General features: G+C 45.7%; 1 protein-coding gene across 3 annotated transcripts in view; it reads right to left on the bottom strand.

Annotated features, from left to right (window-relative positions):
- Positions 1-15941: 15941 nt before the first annotated feature.
- Positions 15942-21834, bottom strand: part of VSTM5 (V-set and transmembrane domain containing 5) — a 41742-nt gene continuing 35849 nt past the window's right edge. For all 3 annotated transcript variants that reach the window (XM_086933502.1, XM_086933504.1, XM_086933503.1), the window contains one exon: positions 15942-16304. In XM_086933502.1, coding sequence (XP_086789628.1) covers positions 16255-16304 — 50 coding nt within the window. In that variant the 3' untranslated portion in view covers positions 15942-16254. The remainder of the gene's footprint in view (positions 16305-21834) is intronic.

Raw genomic sequence — 21834 nt, 5'->3', positions numbered from 1 at the left:
ACATAGGTTTAGTATCCGACCCTCTGCCTTTCTTTTAAACTCCAGCTGCCCCTCATAAGATGATCTTAGAGTTTAATGTTCATCTTGTGTAGTAAAGGAAGCTGAACAAATGGACTTCTCATGTTAGAAATGAGAAAAAAAGCAATTGCGCATTTTGTCTTCAAGTGGTCAGTTTTTGTCAAGAATGATAAACGTGGGTTTCATTTAAAAGTAGTTTAAAACCTTTTTTTATTAAATAGTGATCCCCCAGTTGTCCCAGCGGGCTGCCCAGTTAGAGTGGAGACGGAAGGGTTCAAGTATCTTGGTATTTATGTGTCCTTACATTCCCAGAGTAGATATGAACATAACCTATTGCAGCCTTTGGCCAGGCTCTGGAGAGACGCGGTGCATTGGAAGTCGCGTCCGCTTTCCCTGCTGGGACGTGCAGTTTTGTTTAAGACGATGGCTCTCCCTCGTTTTCTATATGCGCTCCAAAACTCTATGGACCCGGTTCCCCCTCGATACTTTAAGGAGATTGAGTCTCTCCAGCGACAGCTCCTTTGGAATGGTAGGCCGCGAGCCGCTTTCATGAAACTGTCACTGCCCTGGTACGATGGGGGGATTGGCTTACCAGATATGATAAGTATTATTGGGCGACCCAGCTGGCGGCGGTGAACCATGCTATGGATCGCCGCTGGATCCTGGGTATGCTATGGATCGCGGGCAGATGCCCGGCGGAGAGTTTTCTAGGGCACTGTATGCCAGACGGGGGCGGTTTCCTCTGGTGGGCCTACTGTGGTGGCTGTTCAGGTCTGGCATGAGGATACGCGTTCCCTTAAATGGGAGGGGAGGATAACTCAGCCTACGCCACTATGGAGTGCTGAATGCCTGGGTAGTCTGTGGAAGTCCAAGGGTTTTGACAAATGGGACCTCATAGGGATTTCCCAGGTCGGAGATATGTGGGGCAAGGATGGGATCCTTTTCGTTTGAGACCCTACAGGAGAGATACCAACTGCAGGGGAATGAGCGGTTTTGTTACCTGCAGATTAGACACGCGCTCCTAGCGGCCATTCCTGGGAGAGTGACGCCCCCGGAGGCTTCCCCATTGGAGGATCGGGTGTTGCAAGGTCACCTTCCGACAAAAACGATCTCCTTGATTTATAAAAAAACTAGTCAACCATATGGGGGATCCCCTTGGGGCTCTTAGGAACCAGTGGACTGCAGACGGGCTGGTCCTTGACAATGAGGACTGGAGGGAGGCGGTGGCTTCTCCAAAGGTCATTGCTATCCAAATGAGGCTCCGGCTGGTGCAATTGAAGATCCTCCACCGCTGCTATGTCACCGGCCCCTGATTGGTGCGAATGGGTTTGGCTGCGAGTGGTGAGTGCAGAAGGGGGTGTGGTGACGCTGGCACGTTCATGCACATGTTGTGGGATTGTACCCCCATCCGGGGTATTGGTCCGCAGTTCATAGTGAGGCCCAAGAAGTGGGGGAAAATCTGTGGGGAGTGGAACGTGTATAGGGGCAATATCTGTGCTCCCCCTGTCGTTCCTGATGATCCAGCTTTGTTGGATGGTCCCTGAACCCATCGACTACGATTTGTAATGTATTTCTGTATTTGAGTAGGGGTGACATCATTCATTGTTTGCTTGGAGGTATCCCAGTGTACTTTATTGTCTTTGTCTGTGTATTATTTTTTGTGTGCATTAATAAAAGTAATTTAAAAATAATTTTTCTTTAAACGCTCAAGATAAGCAACCACACACGAGTGCAATTTATGGTACATTTCAACACACAGTAAAATAGTCCTACACAGATAATGACGCTTATAAATAAATAATTCACAGTCGTGGCTTTGCATTTATTCATAAAAGTGCCTGTGTAGTTTACACCATTCAGAGCAAACTGCTTTGCCTACTGACAAATTGAGGGCATGCACTGTTAATACTTAACTGATTGGTTAACGTGCAGTTGCTATGGAAGAGGAGTTGTCAATCACTAGTGACACAAACCAACCGGTTGCCACTCAAGAGGGCCTAGAACATGTTATAACAAGCCCATGAAAAATTCGAGCGACAATAAAAGTGACTGAAGGAATCCCAACAAACTAGTTTTTTCAGTATTCACTTTTGTTGTGTATAAAATGGAATTGTGCTGGTGGTGGAAGGAGATTACTTATCTTTTGCGCTACGGCATGTTACATTAAGATTTTTGCCTCAGGGAAAAAAACTGGAGTAAGGCTAATTTGCACTACTTTTTAATGTTTTTTCCATAGCAAGGAATCGAATAAGACAGTCTTGTATTTCTTTGTTTATTTCTAAAGCCCGCGCTCGCACAAGAGCATGTTCGCACCTTGAGTACTAAAAGCAACTGACAAGGGGAAGTTCTCTAACAGAGCAAGTATGTTTTCTGCCTCTTGCCAGGGAGGAAATTCCAAGCTGAGCGCCTACATCTCTAAACTTGCTGTACCTGACTCCATTAAAGTGGGGGACCACGAAAAAGACATTGGGGCATATTTACAAGGGGATTGTGCCAACGGAGCATCACTTTATATGATGCTCCGGTGACGTAATGCACTGCTCCACATTTACAATTCGGCGTTAAGCCAGTTTGTGTAAATATCGTACCCTATCAGGCAGTTTTCTGCGTCAAAAGGGGGTACAATCGGTGTTGCTTGTGGCATTCCACTGCAGCACCCATTGCTTTTTGACACTGCCCCAGATTTACAAGGATCTGTTAATCTTAGGCAGTGCCACAAACTAACTCCATTAAAAGCAGACATTAGAGTGGCATACTTTTATTTCTCCTAATATTTGCTCTTTCTATGTATGGTGCATTCTGCAGCACACATAGAAGGAGCAAATCGCCTTTAACCCCTTGGCCGCGGCGGTAATTCCGCTGCGGCGCTGGGGGGAGGGAGGGCCGCGCGGCGCCGCCATGCTTGTGACGGAACCACTTCGTCACGAGCGACGGGAGCGCTGTGCTTGTGATGTAGTGGTTCCGTCACTGCCCCGCCCGCTCATTAGAACGCCTGCGCAGGAGCGAAATCGCTGACGCGCAGGTGGGGCGGCCACGCAGTGATGGAACCACTTCATCATTAGCACAGCGCGTCCGTGGCTGGTGACGGAGTGGTTCTGCCACCAGCACGCAAGGGGTTAAAGAAGGTGTCCCTTCCTGCACATAAACAATCATCCTGCCACTAAGGCACTCTTGCACCATGGCGCGAGGGTGTCTGCATTGGTACTAGGCAGCTTTTTTAGTGCCGGTGCAAGACAAAAACACAGGGGTGCACCGTATTCTTCTGAATACGTCACATCCCAGCATTTTTAAATGACGCGACGCTGCACTGCAAAGTTGCTTGAAGCGCTGGATCATTTCTTTTTAAATATGCCCTATTGTTTTTCAGATTAGAGAGTCTTTTTAGGGACATAGAGAGTTACCACATTTGGTAAGAAGAGGGGTCCTGTTCAATAGAATGCCTGATGCAACCTACAAAGTGTCTTGAATTGAATTTGCTCCTCGAATAGCAACCAGTGCAGATCATGGCGTACTGCCGAGACATGGTCAAAAAAGTAAAGGCCTGACTGCAATATTCTGTAGTCTTTGAAGATTGTCAGCCATCTGGTACAGAAGCCCCAGGTTGATGAAGATGCAGTAAGACAGATGAGGCAGCACACAGGCACCCACCAGAGTGCAGTGCAAGATTGGGGGCCAGAAAGGAAATGCCTTGCACAGAAGCTTCAACTTAAAGCAAGCATTGGCAATGCCAATAGATCTGGCTTTAAAATAATGTTGTATGGTAATGTGAAGTATTATAATTATATTGCATGGGAATTGATATGTGTTTGTGTGAAAACAAAGAACTATAGAATACTATTGGTGTAGGTTAAAAGGTCAGGTGGCAGTTGCACTGTCAGGTCAGACCAAATAATACAGGTTACGTTAATTACTGCCTTCCTCCCATCCGTGCTGCTGCTAAAGAAAAGCCTAGTAAAATATTGTGTTATTTAAGGCAGTTTAATAGCATTACAATGGCATGTGTGTGTCCTTGAAAGTTCAACCTCAGGCAGCTGGGTAAATAAACAAAAGGACAACAGCTGTGTGGAAAGCAAGCACTTTTTTTGGAAGCCCACAACTTCTAGCCAATCAAAACATGAAACATGTACTCCGGACTTTCAACATGTGGGTGGAACCAAAGCTCCTCTCCTGGTGGTCTCACATAATTGTCCGGTGACATCTGTGCTTTCAAGCCAGAACATAAAAAATAGAAGCGAAGTCTTTTTGCTACTGGTTGTGAAAGTCTTGGTTAAATATAATAGCTACATTTGTTTTACAGTGATTTCTGGTCTGGGACAATACTTCAAAACGACAGAATGACATGCTTTTAACCAGCTAGAAATATTCCAAACCTATCACCTTAATCTATATTCTTTCCCTGTTCAAATTAGGACAACTGTCCCACATACCCCTTCACATTCCCACTGCCCGATGGAATTGGTAGCCGAAGGACAGCACCGGCTCACGAATAGCTGGAAGTAAAAATGTAAAAAAAAGAAGAGAAAGTACTGAACCTTGAGGCACATCACACTTGATGTCAGTATTACTATATCTAAAGTTTTTAAAACTGGTATGGGAGACGTTCAAGAAACTACTCAGGCCATTAGAAGTCAGGTTAACTGGCATTGAGAATCAGTTGCTTGAGGTAGAAAAAAGTGTTATTACACTATCTAGCTTAAGTCTTAACTGTATTGATGCACCCATAGTGCCTATCCAAGCACCAGTTACTGCTCCTGTGATACCTCTGAACAAAAATCCAACTAGCACACAGCAGCAAAAAGAGGGAACAGCAAAAAGCATAAATACAAAATCAACAACAAAAACATCAGCCATATCTAATCCAATACCCTCGACCTCGTCATCTGCAAATACCTCTAACAAACCTTTGCAGAAGGGTCATGTTCAAAGCAAAGCGCTTCAAGTGCCAAATGTTGCTGCTACCCATTCTCCTATCCCCAATACCCCAGTTCCACAGAAATCCACATCTAATCCTCCTGCCAACCCTCATACTTCCCTTGCCAGTAACAAACCCTCGACTGATAGATCTTTTGCCAATGTTTCTAACAAACCAAACTACCAATCTAGCCATTCTTATAACAATTTTAAAGGAGGGTATATAGATTTGCCACCTGATGCAAGCCCATTTGTAATTGTTCTCACAGGGGTACCTGAATTAGAAAACCAATATGAGGAGAACTTCCAATCCCTAAAAAATAAAGTGATTTATTGGTTAAATTCGAACAAACCCATTACGAACCATATGAAAAGTAAAATCCTTATGGTTCGTAGGGTGCCGTGGGTAGGACCCATGGCCAAATCAATTATGGGTGACTGTATAGTCATCTCTTTTGAGGAACCCCATAGTGCTGAACAGATTTGTAATTGGAAATCATATGGTGATACACCACCCATTGAGGCCAGGCCTCTATCGTTTTTCTACCCTCCACCCAGGCCTACTCAATATGGGCCCAATTGGAACACTGTCAAACAGCATCACGGTTATGTTCCCAACTTGGCTAGACAGGTAGATAGAAATATGTGGTCTGGTATTCCTACCTTTAATAGGTACAGTTGTTTAGATGCTGTCGATTGACTTGGGACTATGCCAGATTGCATTCCCAGGTTATACGACACCTACTGTACACTGTGCAATAAGTCTTTTCACCACCAGAACAAGGAAAGGTCTCAAGTAGCTGATAAGGCATGTCACGATCTGGATGTGGGTTGTTTAGATGGGGGAACCAATACTACAGCAAGAGATGTGGTCACTGAGACAAATAACCAAAGTGCCGACATACAGTTAGGTAGTGTACATCATCAGCAGGTACTTATGCCGGCTTTTGATGACCAAATTTGTCTCAGCAATAGCTTAACCCCACGTTTGCTCATTTTGTCCTGGAACATTGCTGGTGTTGGTAAAAATCTTAAGGATCCTGAATGGGCTGATTATGTTGATACTAGTGACCTTTGTCTACTACAAGAAACATGGGCTACAGATGTTCCGCATAGAGTCGGGTATAAAACCTATGGTACTGAAGCAGTCCAGTCTGATAGGGGGAGACCGTCAGGGGGATTGATTATATGGCTTAAAATCACCTTGGTTATGAGGGTTGTAATTATAGATACAGGAACACCCGACATTCTGGCTTTAAAAATTGTACCCCCTAATGGAAATGAATGTTACATCATTAACGTCTACAATAGACCACTTGCTCATTCCAAGGTTTCACCAACTCTGGAAGCACTGGATCTCTTTTTGAATAAGGTAGTTGGAGATACCCCGGTAATTTTGGGAGGCGACCTAAACTGCAACTTCGAACCGGTTTCTGGTATTAATGATGTTTTTGAGGACGAGGACCAGGTGTACAAAATCCCCCAACTTGAAACCTCAAACTCTGTTAAGTGCTCCACTTTGGCCGTTCAATTGCTAAGGCTAACTGCAGACCATGGTCTTAGAGCATGCAACGGCCGCCTCCCTTCGGATTTGTTAAAAAATCCCACCTTTGCAAAATCCAATAGCAATTTGGACTTCATACTTGTTTCCCTTAGCCTTTGGCATTATTTGATTGATTTGAAAGTGGCAAGTAGGGAGGAAAGTGACCACTATCCTTGAGAACTTTACATTGATGTGCAACTGTTTAGTGATATCACTGCCAACTCAACTACTTCAACATCTGAGACCATCAACGGCAAAATATGTGAGGATGTACACATAAATAACAATAGGCGTGCAGTAAAATGGCCCCATATTTTGTCTGATGGTAAGGCCTTAGCATCGGTGTACTCTCTTTTTGGGGAAATGTTCGGACCTATAGCTGGTGATTCCTTCCTACCTATCCATTCTGATCATTTTATTGAACTGCACAATGTCTTTTTCGGTGAATTAAAAACTTGCTTATCAAAAATGCCAAGGAAAAAACAACAAAATATAAGAGTGGGGAGTCACGGAAAATTATGGTATGATCATACATGCAGGCTGGCCAAGAGAAATCTCCTGCTTGCCATTAAAAGCAAATCAAAGGAAGGAGTCAAACTTGTAAGGGAGGCATATAAGTGTGCCTTAAAAACATCGAAAAAATTATGGGAAGAGTCGATCTGGTCAGAAATGTTAATTGCTGCAAAGACTAATGACAATGTTGGCTTTTGGAGGCTGGTGGCAAACGAGGGGCATGCAGGTAGAGCTGTAAAAGACACGTTTTTGGATGAAATGACATGGGTGACCCACTTCACATCCCTTTATAAACATTATGACGGTGATGATAACAAGATACCATGGTTCCCTCCTCCCATTGAACCCCTTGACTTCACATTGGAGGAAACAATAAGGGCGATTAACGAACTAAAAAACTGCAAAGCACCAGGCCCTGATAAAATACCGGGGGATCTATACAAACATGACATTGAAGTATGGGCTCCTTATGTAAATCGTTTGTTTAATGTTTTGTCTACAAACTGTCGCTTTCCAGATAGTTGGCGTGCAGCGGAAGTTGTGTTAATTTTTAAAAAGGGGAACAGATTGGTACCTTCAAATTATAGACCAATTAGTTTAATGGACATCTTGCAAAAACTCTATTCTAAACACCTACTATTCCGGATTAATGATTGGCTGGAGGACTCAAACATAATTTCAAAATTCCAAGCTGGCTTTAGGAGCAAGATTAGTACTATAGATCAAATATTCAGATTCTGTTGTTTGACCTGGAAGTACGTGCATATTAGGAAAGGTCATTTGTATGTAGCTTTCGTAGACCTGAGAGCCGCATTTGACCTTGTCCCCCGCAACTTGCTCTGGAGGACCTTAAGTGAGGCAGGCTTGCCAGGGTGTCTTCTGGCCCAAATAGTAGAGTTGCATGCTGGAAACTATGCAAACATCAGGTGGGGTCCTAATGGCGAACTGACACGTAATATCCCTATTGAACGTGGGGTTCGTCAAGGGTGTGTCTTGGCCCCTACCTTGTTTTCTTTGTTTGTTAATGATGTTCCCAATTATTTGAATGGTTGTACTAATGATTCCCCGCAGCTTAACGGAGAGAGGGTGCCTGCGTTGCTCTTTGCGGACGATACCATTCTCATATCCCAGACTAAGAAAGGACTCCAGACACTCTTAAACTCCTTTAGCTGTTATTGTATGACCAAGGGCCTGGAAATAAATGCTGATAAAACGAAATGTATGGCATTAAACCCTAGCAAACCGGACAGAGGGTTTTTGATTTTAAATGGCCAGAAACTAGGAACAGTGGAAAACTTTTCCTATCTGGGCGTTACACTTGATTCCAAACTAAGTTGGAAGGCCCAAATTGAAAAAAGTAAGGTATCATATGCCCACAACGTTAAACCAATCATATGTAGACTAAACACTAGCACAAGCAAGAGTGTAACCCCTGTCTTAGAGCTTTTTAAATTTAAAATCCAATCTGCAGTGTTGTACGGAGCAGAGATTTGGGGACCGTGGGCCAAAGATAGCTTTCAGGGTTTGGATGACAAATTCATGAGAGCTATTGTAAGGGTCCCAAATAGTACACCCTTAATACCCCTCCAGCTAGACTTGAATCTTAAAAGAACAGATTACTTTGCCATTATAAGACCATTATTGTTTTGGGTTAGGTTGTGGTCTACCCCAGAACTGCTCGAATACAGAAATGGCCTTCAAGAATTGTTGATCCTTGATTCTTTCAACTCTATTCAGTGGCTTGTGCACATTAAGAAATGGTTCACGCTTCTGGGCCTGTACTCAATGTGGGAGAATCCAGATAATTTACTGGCTTTCTCCAAATCCATACTAAAACGAGCCTTTTGGTCTTACATGAGTGACAGGCTCATACATGAAAGCAGAGTTGGATCCCTAACCCAAGATTTTTTATCTTTTAAGGACGAACCCCTCTTCGAATCCTTTTTAGATGAAATAGAGCCACCTATTGCTAAGTCCCTTTATCTGAAGTTTAGATATGGGATTCTTATGTTGAGCTATAACACAGAACGTTGGTCACAGAAAAGATTGGGAGTCCCGAATGTTAATAGCGGGTGTTGTTCCATGTGTTTAAACCCCTGCAAGGAGAATGAGGTTCACATGTTGTTTATATGTAGTGCCTATCTGAAGGCTCGAAAGAAATGGCTAAAACCCATGTGTACTCTCCTAGGAACCAGATCCTGCTTTACAGCATATAGGATCATAAAAAGCAATACAACTCAGTTTATTGTATTTTGCATAAGTAGGTTCCTCTACTCTGTGTATATTACTCGCAGAAAACTTGGACAGGCACTTTGAGTAGAACCTTTGTATATATTGATAAAAATCTGTTGCCAAAAAGAAATCTGTTCTAAACTAAGGAGATGAAAACCAACTTTTGTATTACATTTTTAACCTTACTGTTTTAAAATGTTGATGTATGTATGTCTGTTTTTATTATATGTGTCTTTTATGGCCAAACTGGCCGAAATAAATAAATAAATAAATAAATATATCTAAATGGGGCAAATACACTCAATCTGCCCTGTTACAGCCTTCTGGCCAATCAGGCTCTTAAGCTACCATATATGTTGCAAAGAAAGGTTTAATAAGAGACCTCCCTTTCACTGTCATCATTGATGCTAAATAAATCATTCCGAACAGCCTGCGCCTTTTGGGACCAGTCTAGTGTCCGCTGGACCTCAAGATAGATGGACTGAGGTTTTGCTGTATGTTTGTCCATCAGTTTGGAAATAGCATGTAAGAGAGAGATGGAACGGTAGCTGGGTCAAGATCAGGGTCTTCAGCAAGGGAGTACAAATTCCTCTTTTCTAGGTGCATGACCCAATGCCACAGGAGATGGAGTCATTGCTAAGGTTGCATACATGCCTCTCAGTGACTGAGGTCAAGGCCAGGAGATTGTTTGTGAAGCTGGATTTCAACCCTTTTAAAGAGCTCCAGACCTTTTAAATCTAATGCATGCCTTTTAGTTTCATTTATCAGCCTCCACATTCTGCCAGAGCTAAACTTCCTCAGCTCGTTCAAGATACTGGTACATTTATCCTATGCAAAAAGAATCCCATTCTTCTGGAAGATCTAAATCTTTGGATGGAAGATCCTTCTGGATGCACTTTACAATAAAAAAAAAAATTAGAATGTTTTATTCTTCATTTCCTTAACTCCGCTTTAACTCATCGTGCTGCCCATCTGCTAGATCTCATCTTTTCCACAGTTTTTTGTTCTTCTTTGGTGACAAGCCGATCTTTCAGACATGGAAAGACCTCTGTGTCAATCCCTTTCTCTACTCGTCTTTATGAGCTTTTCCAATATATTACCTCCAGTGGTTTCTTTAGGGGATAGACACTAGAAACAGTGCACACAAGATTCCATTGCTACCCTGACACACCAAACTTTGAATATCTGTCAAGCTGATATCTCCCCTTTGGTTCCTGATAGGATCTTAAAGATTTCAATGAATGTTTGCATGAAACACTGGACAGTGTTAGAACACTTTAAAAGTGTAGGAAAAACGAGATTAAAATATAACCCCTGTTATTTTCAAATTCAAAGCTGAGAAAACTTGAACTTGAGTTATGCAAGCTTGAAAGGAGATGGGGGAAGATCCTATGACCCTAATCTAAGAGCTTCTTATCAAACAATTCAAAGATATATAAAAAATAAGCCACAGATAAAGGTGGCCAAGAAAGCACACTTCTTTGACAACATAACTAAGGCACCCAACCTGGGTAAGGAGATTTTTTAAATTAAAGATACACAGCAGCACCCCAAGCTGCTTAAAGAACCATCACCCCATCAATTAAAGTGTACCATGATTTGTCAACATTCTTTGATGCGAAAATCCATAAAATACAGACTGATGTTGATTCAGAATACATATTGAGGTACACTTTGGTTGAGATTGGTTTCCACTATGCCATCTCCTCAGTCTCTTTTGACCATTATAGTTCCATCTCCAAAGAAGCTCTTCTTGACATCTTCCATAACAGTCTCATTTGGATCGCCTAAAGATCCATACTCTGTCTGCATGAATTAAAGCTCTAGATTTCTTTCTACCCCAAGATCTTCTTTTAATTTTTAACAGTTCTCTCAGCACTGTGGCTAGGACAGTGGAAGTCTTCCATTGTGAAGCCTCTCTTAAAATAAAGCTTTAAACACATCAGAACAAAACTAGAAGTCTAAGTCATTGCTCCCTTACCTTAAAAAACTGGTGAAGTTTATTTTTGTACAGCTACAGAGCTTGGTGAAAGTGTATGGATAATTATCATGCTTGTTAGAACTGTCAGCCTTAGGATGGCCTACCTCCAACCTTTTTGACCTCAACTCTCCTATTTTTGCTGATCTTGTTTTTGTTGTCCTTAAGGCTCTGTGCCCTTTCCACTGATAACCAGTGCTAAAGTGCTTGTGCTCTCTCCCTTAAAAATGGTAGAATTGTCTTACAACCAATTGGTGTATTTAATTTATTTGTAAGTCCCTAATAAAGTGGCACTACTTGTACCCAGGGTCCGTAAATGAAATGATAGTACTGGGCCTACTTAAGTAGCCTTGCAAACATGTCTCCAGTCTAGCATTGCAGCCTGTATGTGCAATTATAAACTGCCATTTTGCCCTGGCAAAATAAACCTTTTGCAAGGCAAATCCTTCCCTTTTACTACATATAAATCACCCCTAGGTAGCCACTGAACTGCCCAGAGGGCAGGGTGCAGTGTATTTGAAAAGTTAGACATGTATTTTTAAGTTTTGCATGTTCTGGCATTGATATACTCTTAAATTAGTTTTCCACTACTGCAAGGCCTACCTCCCATATAGGATTAGATTGGATTAGCTTATTCCAGTTAATAAGTACTAACTTTCAACTGGGAACAGGTAGACAGTTCAAAAATGTACAGCTGGTGCAAAATGCAGCAGTACAACTCTCTAGGCCTAATTCTGGACAAATGCCTAAATATGCAGGATCACATCAGTGCTACAAGTAGAGGAGCAATTCACCAACTCTGCACATTAAGGAAAATCAAAAAGTTCCTGCCACCCTCTGACCTGCAACAAGCTGTCCAGTCACTGGTGATCTCGCACTTAGAATATGGAATAGCGACCTTGGCTGGTCTCTCCAAATCCAACCTGGCACCTTTAAGACCCACTCTGAACTCTGCTGCCAGATTCCTCACCGGCTCAAGAAAGTATTACCACATCACATCTGATCTATGCCAACTGAATTCAATCAATCAATCAAGGTATTTATATAGCGCACTACTCACCCAGAGGGTCTCAAGGCGCTAGGGGAGGGGGGTCCGCTACTGCTCGAACAGCCAGGTCTTGAGTTGCTTCCTGAAGGCAAGGTGGTCCTGGGTCAGGCGGAGCTGGGTCGGGAGGGAGTTCCATGTCTTGGCGGCGAGGTAGGAGAAGGACCGTCCCCCTGTGGTGGCTCTTCGGATGCGGGGGGCGGTGGCGAGGGCGTGGCCGGTCGATCTAAGCTGGCGTTTGGGAGCGTAGAAGTTGAGGCGGCTGTTGAGGTATCCTGGTCCTTGGTTGTGTAGGGCTTTGTGTGCGTGGGTGAGGAGTCGGAAGGTGATTCTCTTGGTGCCCGGGAGCCAGTGCAGGTCTCTCAGGTGTCCGGAGATGTGGCTGCGGCGGGGGATGTCCAGGATGAGTCGTGCTGAGGCGTTCTGGATCCGCTGAAGTCTTTTCTGGAGTTTGGCGGTGGTGCCGGCGTAGAGGGAGTTGCCGTAGTCCAGACGGCTGGTGACGAGGGCCTGGGTGACCGTCTTCCTGGTCTCGGTGGGGATCCACCGGAAGATCTTTCGTAGCATGCGCAGGATGTTGAAGCACGACGAGGAGATGGCGTTGACTTGTCTGGTCATGGAGAGGGTGGAGTCCAGGATGAAGCCCAGGTTGCGTGCGTGGTCTGTTGGTTTGGGTGCGCTGCCTAGGGCGGGGGGCCACCAGGAGTCGTCCCAGGCGGAGGGTGAGGATCCCAGGATGAGGACTTCCGTCTTGTCTGAGTTCAGTTTCAGGCGGCTGTTCTTCATCCATTCGGCTACCTCTTTCATCCCTTCGTGGAGGTTGGCTCTGGCGGTGGCGGGGTCGTTGGTGAGGGAGAGAATCAGCTGGGTGTCGTCGACGTAGGAGATGATGTTGAGCTTGTGCTGGCGTGCGATGTCTGCGAGGGGGCTCATGTACACGTTGAAGAGGGTTGGGCTGAGTGAGGAGCCTTGAGGAATGCCGCAGATGACTTCGGTGGCTTCGGATCTGAACGGGGGGAGGCGGACTCTCTGTGTCCTACCGGCGAGGAAGGAGATGATCCACTCCAGTGCCTTCTCCTGGATTCCGACGTTGCTGAGTCGCTGCACTAGTGTACGGTGGCAGACAGTGTCGAAGGCCGCGGAGAGGTCTAGGAGGATGAGGGCCGCTGTTTCTCCGTTGTCAAGCAGGGCTCGGATGTCATCGGTGGCTGTGATCAGGGCGGTCTCGGTGCTGTGGTTGGCCCGGAAGCCAGACTGCGAGAGGTCGAGGGATCCGTTCGTCTCGAGGAAGGCGGCCAGCTGCTTGTTGACGGTCTTCTCGATGACTTTTGCAGGAAACGGTAGCAGCGAGATGGGGCGGTAGTTCTGGAGGTCGGTGGGGTCGGCTGATTGGTCAGGAATTGACTGTCCATTGATGCAAGAATCAAATATAAGATAGCTTGCCTAACCCACAACGCTCTGCACCATAACACGCCTTCTTACCTAGCAGACAAACTAGAACTATCGGTTGGGGATCGGGTTTTAAGAAGTACAAACACTACTGCTGAAACCCCAAAGTTCAAAAAGAAAAGAACTTACAAGCGCTTTCTCCGGTCTTGCACCGAGAATAGGGAATGCTCTCCCGCCAGAAATCAGAACAATCTCTTCGTCCTCCTTCAAAAAAGAAGTCAAACGCCTGCTCATGAAAAGCCACCTGTGACAATAGTTCTGTTACTTCTTAAACCTTTCAAAATACCATTCATTGTCCTACCCTACTGCGGTGCTATCTGCTTACTGCTCATTATGCAAATGTTCCTATCCATTTGCCTTTTATGCTTGTATTGTTTTTGTGCAGTTTTCTAGGTTTTTCTACCTGCTAAAGTTCAACTAGCAGATGTCATTGTACATAGCCCTGGTACCGACCGGGTCAGTAACTTTAGGCTTGATCATGAATAGAATTATGTGTCAATAGCTTGTAACATTACTTACATTTTAAAATGCTGCTCACATCTTATGTGCTACCTTTCCTTCGTTGCAAGCTACCTTGTGCGCAACCCAATGATATCGATTTACCTTTGTCTGTAATCTGCTTTTACTGTTGATACGTTGTGTTCGACTATATCTTCCCGCTCTAGCCTAACAAGCGGGCGAAGGTGTACAGCGCTCTGATACCCTTTCAGGTCATGTTCGCTCTTTATAAAACTTTTCAAATAAGTAAAAATAAATATTGGGGCCCAGACCCTTGAAATTTAGAATGCTTCTGGACTCAAGAGGAACCTCTGCCAAGGAGAAAAGCTGGGAAAGCTGAAGGAGAAGTACTGCCCCTTTGCTGTGTGCTGTCTGGATTTGGCCTGCAGTGGCTATTTCTGCCAAGAAGAGGACTAAAAGGTTTGCTGTGTGCTTTGTATCCTGCTTGAAGAAGATCTCCAAGGGCTTGAAGTAGAGCTTGTCTCCTGTTCTGATGTCTCAGGGACACAAAGACTTCATTTCCCCGTTCCTCCTTCATCTGGAACTGCTGTTTCAGCTGTCACAGAGGGAAATTGCAACACCGACGCTAGCAAGTGATGCTGTAACCTGCAGCGAAGCCATGGGCACTGCTCGTGAAGAGCATGACGCACCGCCCCAGCTTGCACTATGGGCGCAACGCCTGCTGACGCTGTCCCGCATTGACTCCAAAGACATCACAGAGGCCGCAGCCTGCACCAAAACAGAGGACACTGCTTGTGACGCCCACGACACACCGACCCGGCTCGCACCACAGCCCGACTTCACAGACGCCAGTGCTTCACCAACACTGAGCTGATACTCGACATGGGTGACTCCCGAATCCCTCGACACTGCACCGTCGTAAGGAACCAATGCCTCACTGCCACCGTGACGTCACCAATGCCTCACCTCCCTGCCAACAGTAAGGAACTGACGCCTCACCTCCCGTGCATCGCAGTAAGGAACCTAGCCTCACCTCCCCTGGGGCCGTAAAGGAACTGACACATCAGGTCCCCTGTGGTCGGAGTTAACTGACGCCGCCCGACGCCAACGAAGCATCACCTCCACGACGTCATGCACCGTCTTTGTTTTCATCGCTTACCAAGGTACTATTCTTTAGGGGTCTGTGTGACTCCGCGCCCGACGTTATGCATCTCGCGGTCGACGCCGTACTTTGGGATTTGCATCTGTCACAACGTCGTAATAGCTCCAGGTGGAGTTATTGTGAAAATAACCTATTTTTGAGGATATCTTGATAACTGTATCATGTATTTTTTTAATCTTTTTGGTCTTCTTTAGTTTAAAGATTACTTATTTTTCTAAACTGGTGTGGTGTCCATTTGTAGTGTTTTCACTGTATTACTGTATGTGTTCACAAATGCTTTCACACACTGTCTCTGAGATAAGCCTGTCTGCTCGTGCCAGACTACCAAGAGGGTGGGAAGGGGTTATTTTAGAAGCTTATCCCCCTTACCCTGGCTAGGAAGAAGGGTCCCTACTTGGACAACGGTGCAATGCCAACTAGAGACCCCCATTTCTAACATAGGGGAATTGGGAATACTTCTGAAAACCTATGAATTTCGCAAATTTTTGAACAGACTTCTAGGGATTTTACAATTCTGAAAAATTTGTTAAACTATGACCTATGTCTATGAGGTGAAGATGTACTAATTTATTTGTGAATGCAACTCTTAATACACACAATTTATTCGCACTGATTTTTTAAATTTTTATTTGTAATCTCTTCCATTCTGTATAATGCTCTCATTTTGCTTCAGTATTTCAGAATGACAATCCTTTCAATAAATTCTCTCCTCACTATATTTTACATGAATACTGCATTGAACTTCTTTTCTATTGATGTTGCTTGAGACCAATAAGACACCGAATGCAACTTTCGTTTTAAAAACCTTATTGGTATTTGAAATTGGATGTTCATCTCCACGAGCAGCTGTTGTGTAGCAGGTTTGTTCAATCTGTTGTTCAGTGTTTCATGCTGAAGCCTGAGGAAGGGTGTGGATTTGTGTTATGGTGATTGGATACATTTGTTCATCCTCGCTCCACAATGGTTTGCAGTTCCATTTCTTCCAACTTGTTAGCTGAATATGAAAGGAAATTATGAAACTGGATGGATTTTAGAAGCAGAATGTATTCCACAATTCATATACGCTTACTGAACACATTAAAGAGACTTGCTGTTCATTAGAGCTACTTAGCAAATACAGTATCGAAGTTTCAGAGCAGCTCTGTGCTCACAACTGAAGTATGAAGGCGACTAATCCTTGGGAAGGGGGGGCAAATTTATATTTCACCTGCAAAGTTTAGCTAAATTTACACACTGCTGAGCAGACACAGAAAGTGCCTGAACCCAAGACAGTGAAGGAATGGATGGGAATAGACACAGATGGACACCCTTGCATTCCCTTCCATCCATCCAAGCAAATGACAACAAGAAGCGAATAGACAAGCACCCCACAAACGAACAGGCCATAAGAGAAACTTCAGAATGGCCATACATAGAGTTCAATCACTACCTCAGGTGCTGGTGGAATATCAAGTCAAGTCAAAAGATACTTTATTCGACAAATCAATGCCATAAAAGTGAACATATAGGAGGAAACGTTTCATCGAAAAAATAAGACACTACTTTACAAATGACAAATAAAATGTAAGGTGTTGTAAACCAAAAAATAAAGATACAATTATTGGATAGAGCAGAGGGTTACATATAAAGTGTATAGTGCCAAATTCATATTAGCGTGGAATAACTTATGTCCAGTGACAGATTATGTGGAGAACAGAGAAGAAGACTGGTCCGGTGAACGGGTACTGGTTGTGTACATCTCATGAGAGCTCTTCACATCCCCTGGAAGATCTCACAAATGGTATTAAAGGGGTTTTCAACTAGAGTCACGTGGAGCCCCAATCTGGCTTTGACATTTGAGATGTATACATGCCCCGGATGTAGTGGTATGTTCCACCAAGAGCGGTATGAGTGCCTAGAGGTACTATCCACTCATTGACAAAAAATAATGTAAAAATATTCAGCAAGAGAGGGCAGGTTCAGCATAGCTCAACATTCCAGTAACGACGGGGGTTCTTAATATAAGGGCACTTGGCTAATGTGTAAGTAGCAAACAACCACAAATAGGTTACCCCCACAATTAAGCTTGTACAAGCTATTTGTGCCCATCAGCAGTAACTGTACCCTACAGTTGCCTGTTACATTTAACATGTGACTTATGTGCTTCTACCACAGCACAGGTAGGACCTCATTTAGTTGGTAAACTAATGTAGATATGTTGTTTTATTCCTAGCCAGGGTTACATCAGCTCTCTGGCTTAGAAAGTGTTGCTCTCAGGATTGATCTTTTACTGTTTACAGCTGGTAGTTTTATTTGGGTTATGCTACATGAAAACCAACCTTGATGCTAGGTAGTGTGGACCCTGTGTGACCGGAGCAGCCAGGCAGCTCTAGTAACTTGTCCTATCACATTCTATCCTCCAGGACTACGAAAGGCACAAACCACACACGCTTCAGATATCCTGTTCTTCTCCACCTGACTTGCACCTTTGTAACTGATAAGAGAGAAGGAAGAGAACCTGCCCACCTCGCCATGCCTTCAGTTGTATCTCTCCAGTAGCCTGGCACAATTACAGTATTCAGCAAATAACCAATCAAGGTCTCCTGGTAATATCAAACCCACGCCCCCCCTGCATGCAAAGACCCTTCTCCACAGCTGTCAATGCCATTCACTGCCCCGAATGCTCACTGTTGACCCCAGGGCTGGGTCATCCTTCCCGTCCCTCTCTTTGAGTGTGGTCAGGATCTGGAAGCAGCCACACTGGCCGCAATCTATTTCCCTCCCCTGCTCCATCAAAGGAAAGGTCCTCTGTCACCCAGGAGAGGGGGCAAGAACCATATCCTGGATTGAGGCCAGTGGTTTGTGCTGGACCAGTGGGAAAAGAATATCTCTGCCCAGTACTCATTTTCAACTCGGAGGGTCATCCCAGATCTTTGACCGCGCTGGGAGGCTTTCCCTGTGAAATCATTTAGGATTAGATAGTCCAATTCAACATTTCGCTAGCCAAAGAAATGTGTAGTGCGCCCCAGTGACTAAAATATTGTTTACATTTCTAACCTTTTAAACAATATCCTTTAAAATAGTATTTCACTGCTTCCAGAAAAATGCATTTGAGGTGAAAGTACATATGCCTTCTAGACTTGGTGTATGTACTTCTAATTACATGTATAGGCTGAATAGGGCAGGCGTCTGGAGACTGGCTCTGAGCGCTATATCGTGGCAAGCCCAACACAGGGAAGGACACTGGCTCGTCTACAAAGGTCTGCTTTTAAAAATAACAGCGATTGGTAGGAGGTTGTGCCCAATTATGTCTCGACACATACTGTAGGAGAGTAGGGTCTGCAATCCTATGATCACCCAGATTTTTTGCTTTTGTTTCACTGGTTTACGACTTTCTCTGGCTGTGGGCCTGCTAATCAGACCCACAGCCTGGCTGTTCTCTTTCTAAATTACGATATGTACCCTAGGTGCATTTACCAATTGGTACTGGGCCACCTTATCAGACCCCGTAACGCAGGGCATAGGTGTACCCAGGGCCGCCAGGGGCTGAAGCATGTATTATGCCACCCCTGGCTGGCCTCCTAAATTTGACACAACTGGCTGCACGACAGCTGGGGCGAAGCCGTGTAACCACCCTTCGCTTTAGGTATAGTAGCTCTATATCTAACCATACAATGGACACCCGAGTTCCTATCAGTCACTCCTATGGCAGGCCTTAACAATCCTGAAGGCAGAGTGCGTGGGCTCGTGTGAGCTAGGTTCAGGCCCGAGCCGAGCCCGGTTGCAGTTTGCGGAATCAAGACCCAATGGCTGTTCCATGATAACGCGTACCATAACGGTAACTCCGGTGTCGCGTTATCCAGGCATGTCGAGTAAGGTGTCATACGAATCGGGGTGCTGCCCTCTCACCAATTCTGGCGATGAGGTTAGCATCCCACCCTTCTAGAGGGACACGACATGCACGTAACCGTGAACCCCGGTTAAAGTTAACTGAAGCCTCAGCTCCACAAAATGGATGCTGCCACCACAGACCCGAGTCTGACCTCCTGCTGCTGGGAGTCCTTCCAGCGAGGAGCGCTTGGACAAAGGGTTTCCCGTCGAGGGCGGTGTTCGCACCGTCCCAGACAGGGTTTGTGTATTCTGGGTAGGTAGGGCTTTTGCGTGAAGGTGACTGCGGAGTGGCACCCCGGTGCTCACTACGCATCTGCCGGTTAGAACCAGTTCCAGGGGCGACAGCCCTGGCCTGGGGAAAGTCCGGCAGGGGAGAGGGGTGTAACTGCCCCCTTCCTGGTCCCACCCTTAGGGCAGGACCTAGTCATGTACCCACCCCTTTCTTTAGAATAAAGACCGGAGCGGGGACCCTTCCAAATTAGATCATCTTTGAATCAAGAACTACTTTCTACGAAAGGACATTCAAGACTCTTCTCAAGATTTCTCCCTTGTGACTAAGGAGTAGTCACCCTGCATCAGCGGGCACCAACTAAGAACTCTGCGGTTTGCTGTAAGTCCTTCCTCAAGGAATCCGACGGCCCAGCTCGACGAGAACCGGCTTCCCTGGCACCTCTGACCTCTACCCACGTCATCAGCTCAGCTGTGATCTGTGGGTGCGACGAGACCTCGAGGGACCGGCCATCATGAGAACCTGCACGCTCTTAATGCCAGCACGACCATCGAGGTAACTCTCTGGTGAGTGCTCTGGGGTCCGAGAAGCCCCGACCCTGAGCCGCTCCAGCACCGAAGTGCAGTCTCCCAGCATCTCCACGATCTGCGTGGGGCCCTTCTGCTCGCTGCTCAGCACGTTGTCTGGTCACTAGCCGCTGGCTTGTGCCCTTCTGTGACGACATCCGAGAATCATCACTGCTGGTCTGGTTGCTCCAGACTGGCCCTTGCTTCCATCTTTGCGAGAAGCACCCCGGACCCTCCTGGTCCACTCAAGACGCCATCTTAGGCCCACCACGTGGCCCTGAGAACTGCCAAGGCTTGTTGCCCCATCCTGGGCCCAGCGACGCCGACAGCATCATCCTTCGTGGGACAGCTCGCACCTCCGCCGTGGTCGCCGACAACGCCTCCTGGTCCGTGAGACTGCAGAGCCTAGCGTCGCCCACTCACCTGGTCGAGGTGACGGCCAACCGGTGCCTTCCTGGTACCCTCTGACTACTGGCTAGTAGTACGAACTTGGTCCCCTCTGCTTTCAGGTTTCTTCAACCTCCGATCCAGGCTTGGATCTCTACGAACTATTCAGCACTGGTCGCCGGCCAGCAACTCCTTTTCTTCCGGCTCCTGGCTCGTCAGCGAAGACCCCGACGCCTGTAAGACTTGTGCAGCCGCAGCCCTCGTGGCTAGGTAACTCGGCATTTCGGTGCCTGCATAGCCTCCTTACTCTAGGGTCCCGAGTCCCTCGCTTCCGACTTGCCTTATCGGGTCCGCCCGAGACCTTAATCTTTCCGTGTCCTCGGACACTTGTTTTTAATTGTGCACTTGAAGTATTTGCTAAAGAGATTTGGTTTGTGCTTAGTACCCTGTCCTCATAAAGAGTACAGGGCTGTTGTGATTCTTAATAAATATACTGTTTATTTTCATAACACTTGTGTGGTGTCCTTTCACTGGGTGTTCAAGGGGTACATGTGTGGTAAACAGCTGGCTTAACACGCCCTCTCGAGTCTTTAGCCTTAGACTGCTCGTATCCACGCTACTAGGATAGCTGGTCTATAGGTTGACTTACAACCAAACACCATAAGGGTCGTTGGAACGATACATAGCGGTCGCTAGAATAGCGAACGTTGCATATCGGGCCAACTTCTCACATTGGTGAGCAGCGGTTGGGATTTGAGCTTGCTGTTGTTTTACCACACGTATCCTAAGAATATCTTGTTGAAAGATCGCACAAGTACTGTTAGTACATATAACTAAAAGCTTAGAATACTCTGAGTTCTACTGAACCAGCTGTTGTAGCTCCTCAAGGCTTAGCACACCTTGGCTACAACTCTTAGCGAGGGTACAGTAGGTAAACACGTAGTGTAGGTAGGTGCATCACTTACACCACACTAGAACCAGTATGTCGGACAAAGGAGGAAACTCTGGGTCTCCCCTTGTGTCAGTTGACCCTCCACAGGTCATCCCTTCAGGATATACTGTGCTGAGCTTCAAGGAGTTAAGACGACTGTGTCACTCCAGGAAGATTCAGCAGGGGTCTAACCCCACAACGTCCTTTCTGATTGGTCTCTTGGAGACTTATGATGCCAGGAGAGCTGAGAAACTTCGTAGCTCTTCTAATCCAGAAGGAGACATGCCTCCCCTCGAGGGAACCCGAGACGATCCTGACCTCATTCACCTCGCAACTGAGAACGAAGATGTGGAGGAGGATGAGGATGAGGATCTCTCTGGGGATGAGGCAGATAAGGGACAGGTAGAAGTCATCAGACTAAGCAGGTCCAACTTAAGCAAACATGATAGCGGTACTGGGGGACCCCTGGGGCCACTATCAGGTCAGCTTAACATTGGGAATGGACGAGCCCGATCTCTGTCAAGAGACTCTGGCGGATCCC

Source organism: Lissotriton vulgaris, chromosome 8 (assembly GCF_964263255.1).
Source record: "Lissotriton vulgaris chromosome 8, aLisVul1.2, whole genome shotgun sequence".
NCBI classification, from domain to species: domain Eukaryota; kingdom Metazoa; phylum Chordata; class Amphibia; order Caudata; family Salamandridae; genus Lissotriton; species Lissotriton vulgaris.
This window is presented reverse-complemented; position numbering and strand designations above follow the sequence as displayed.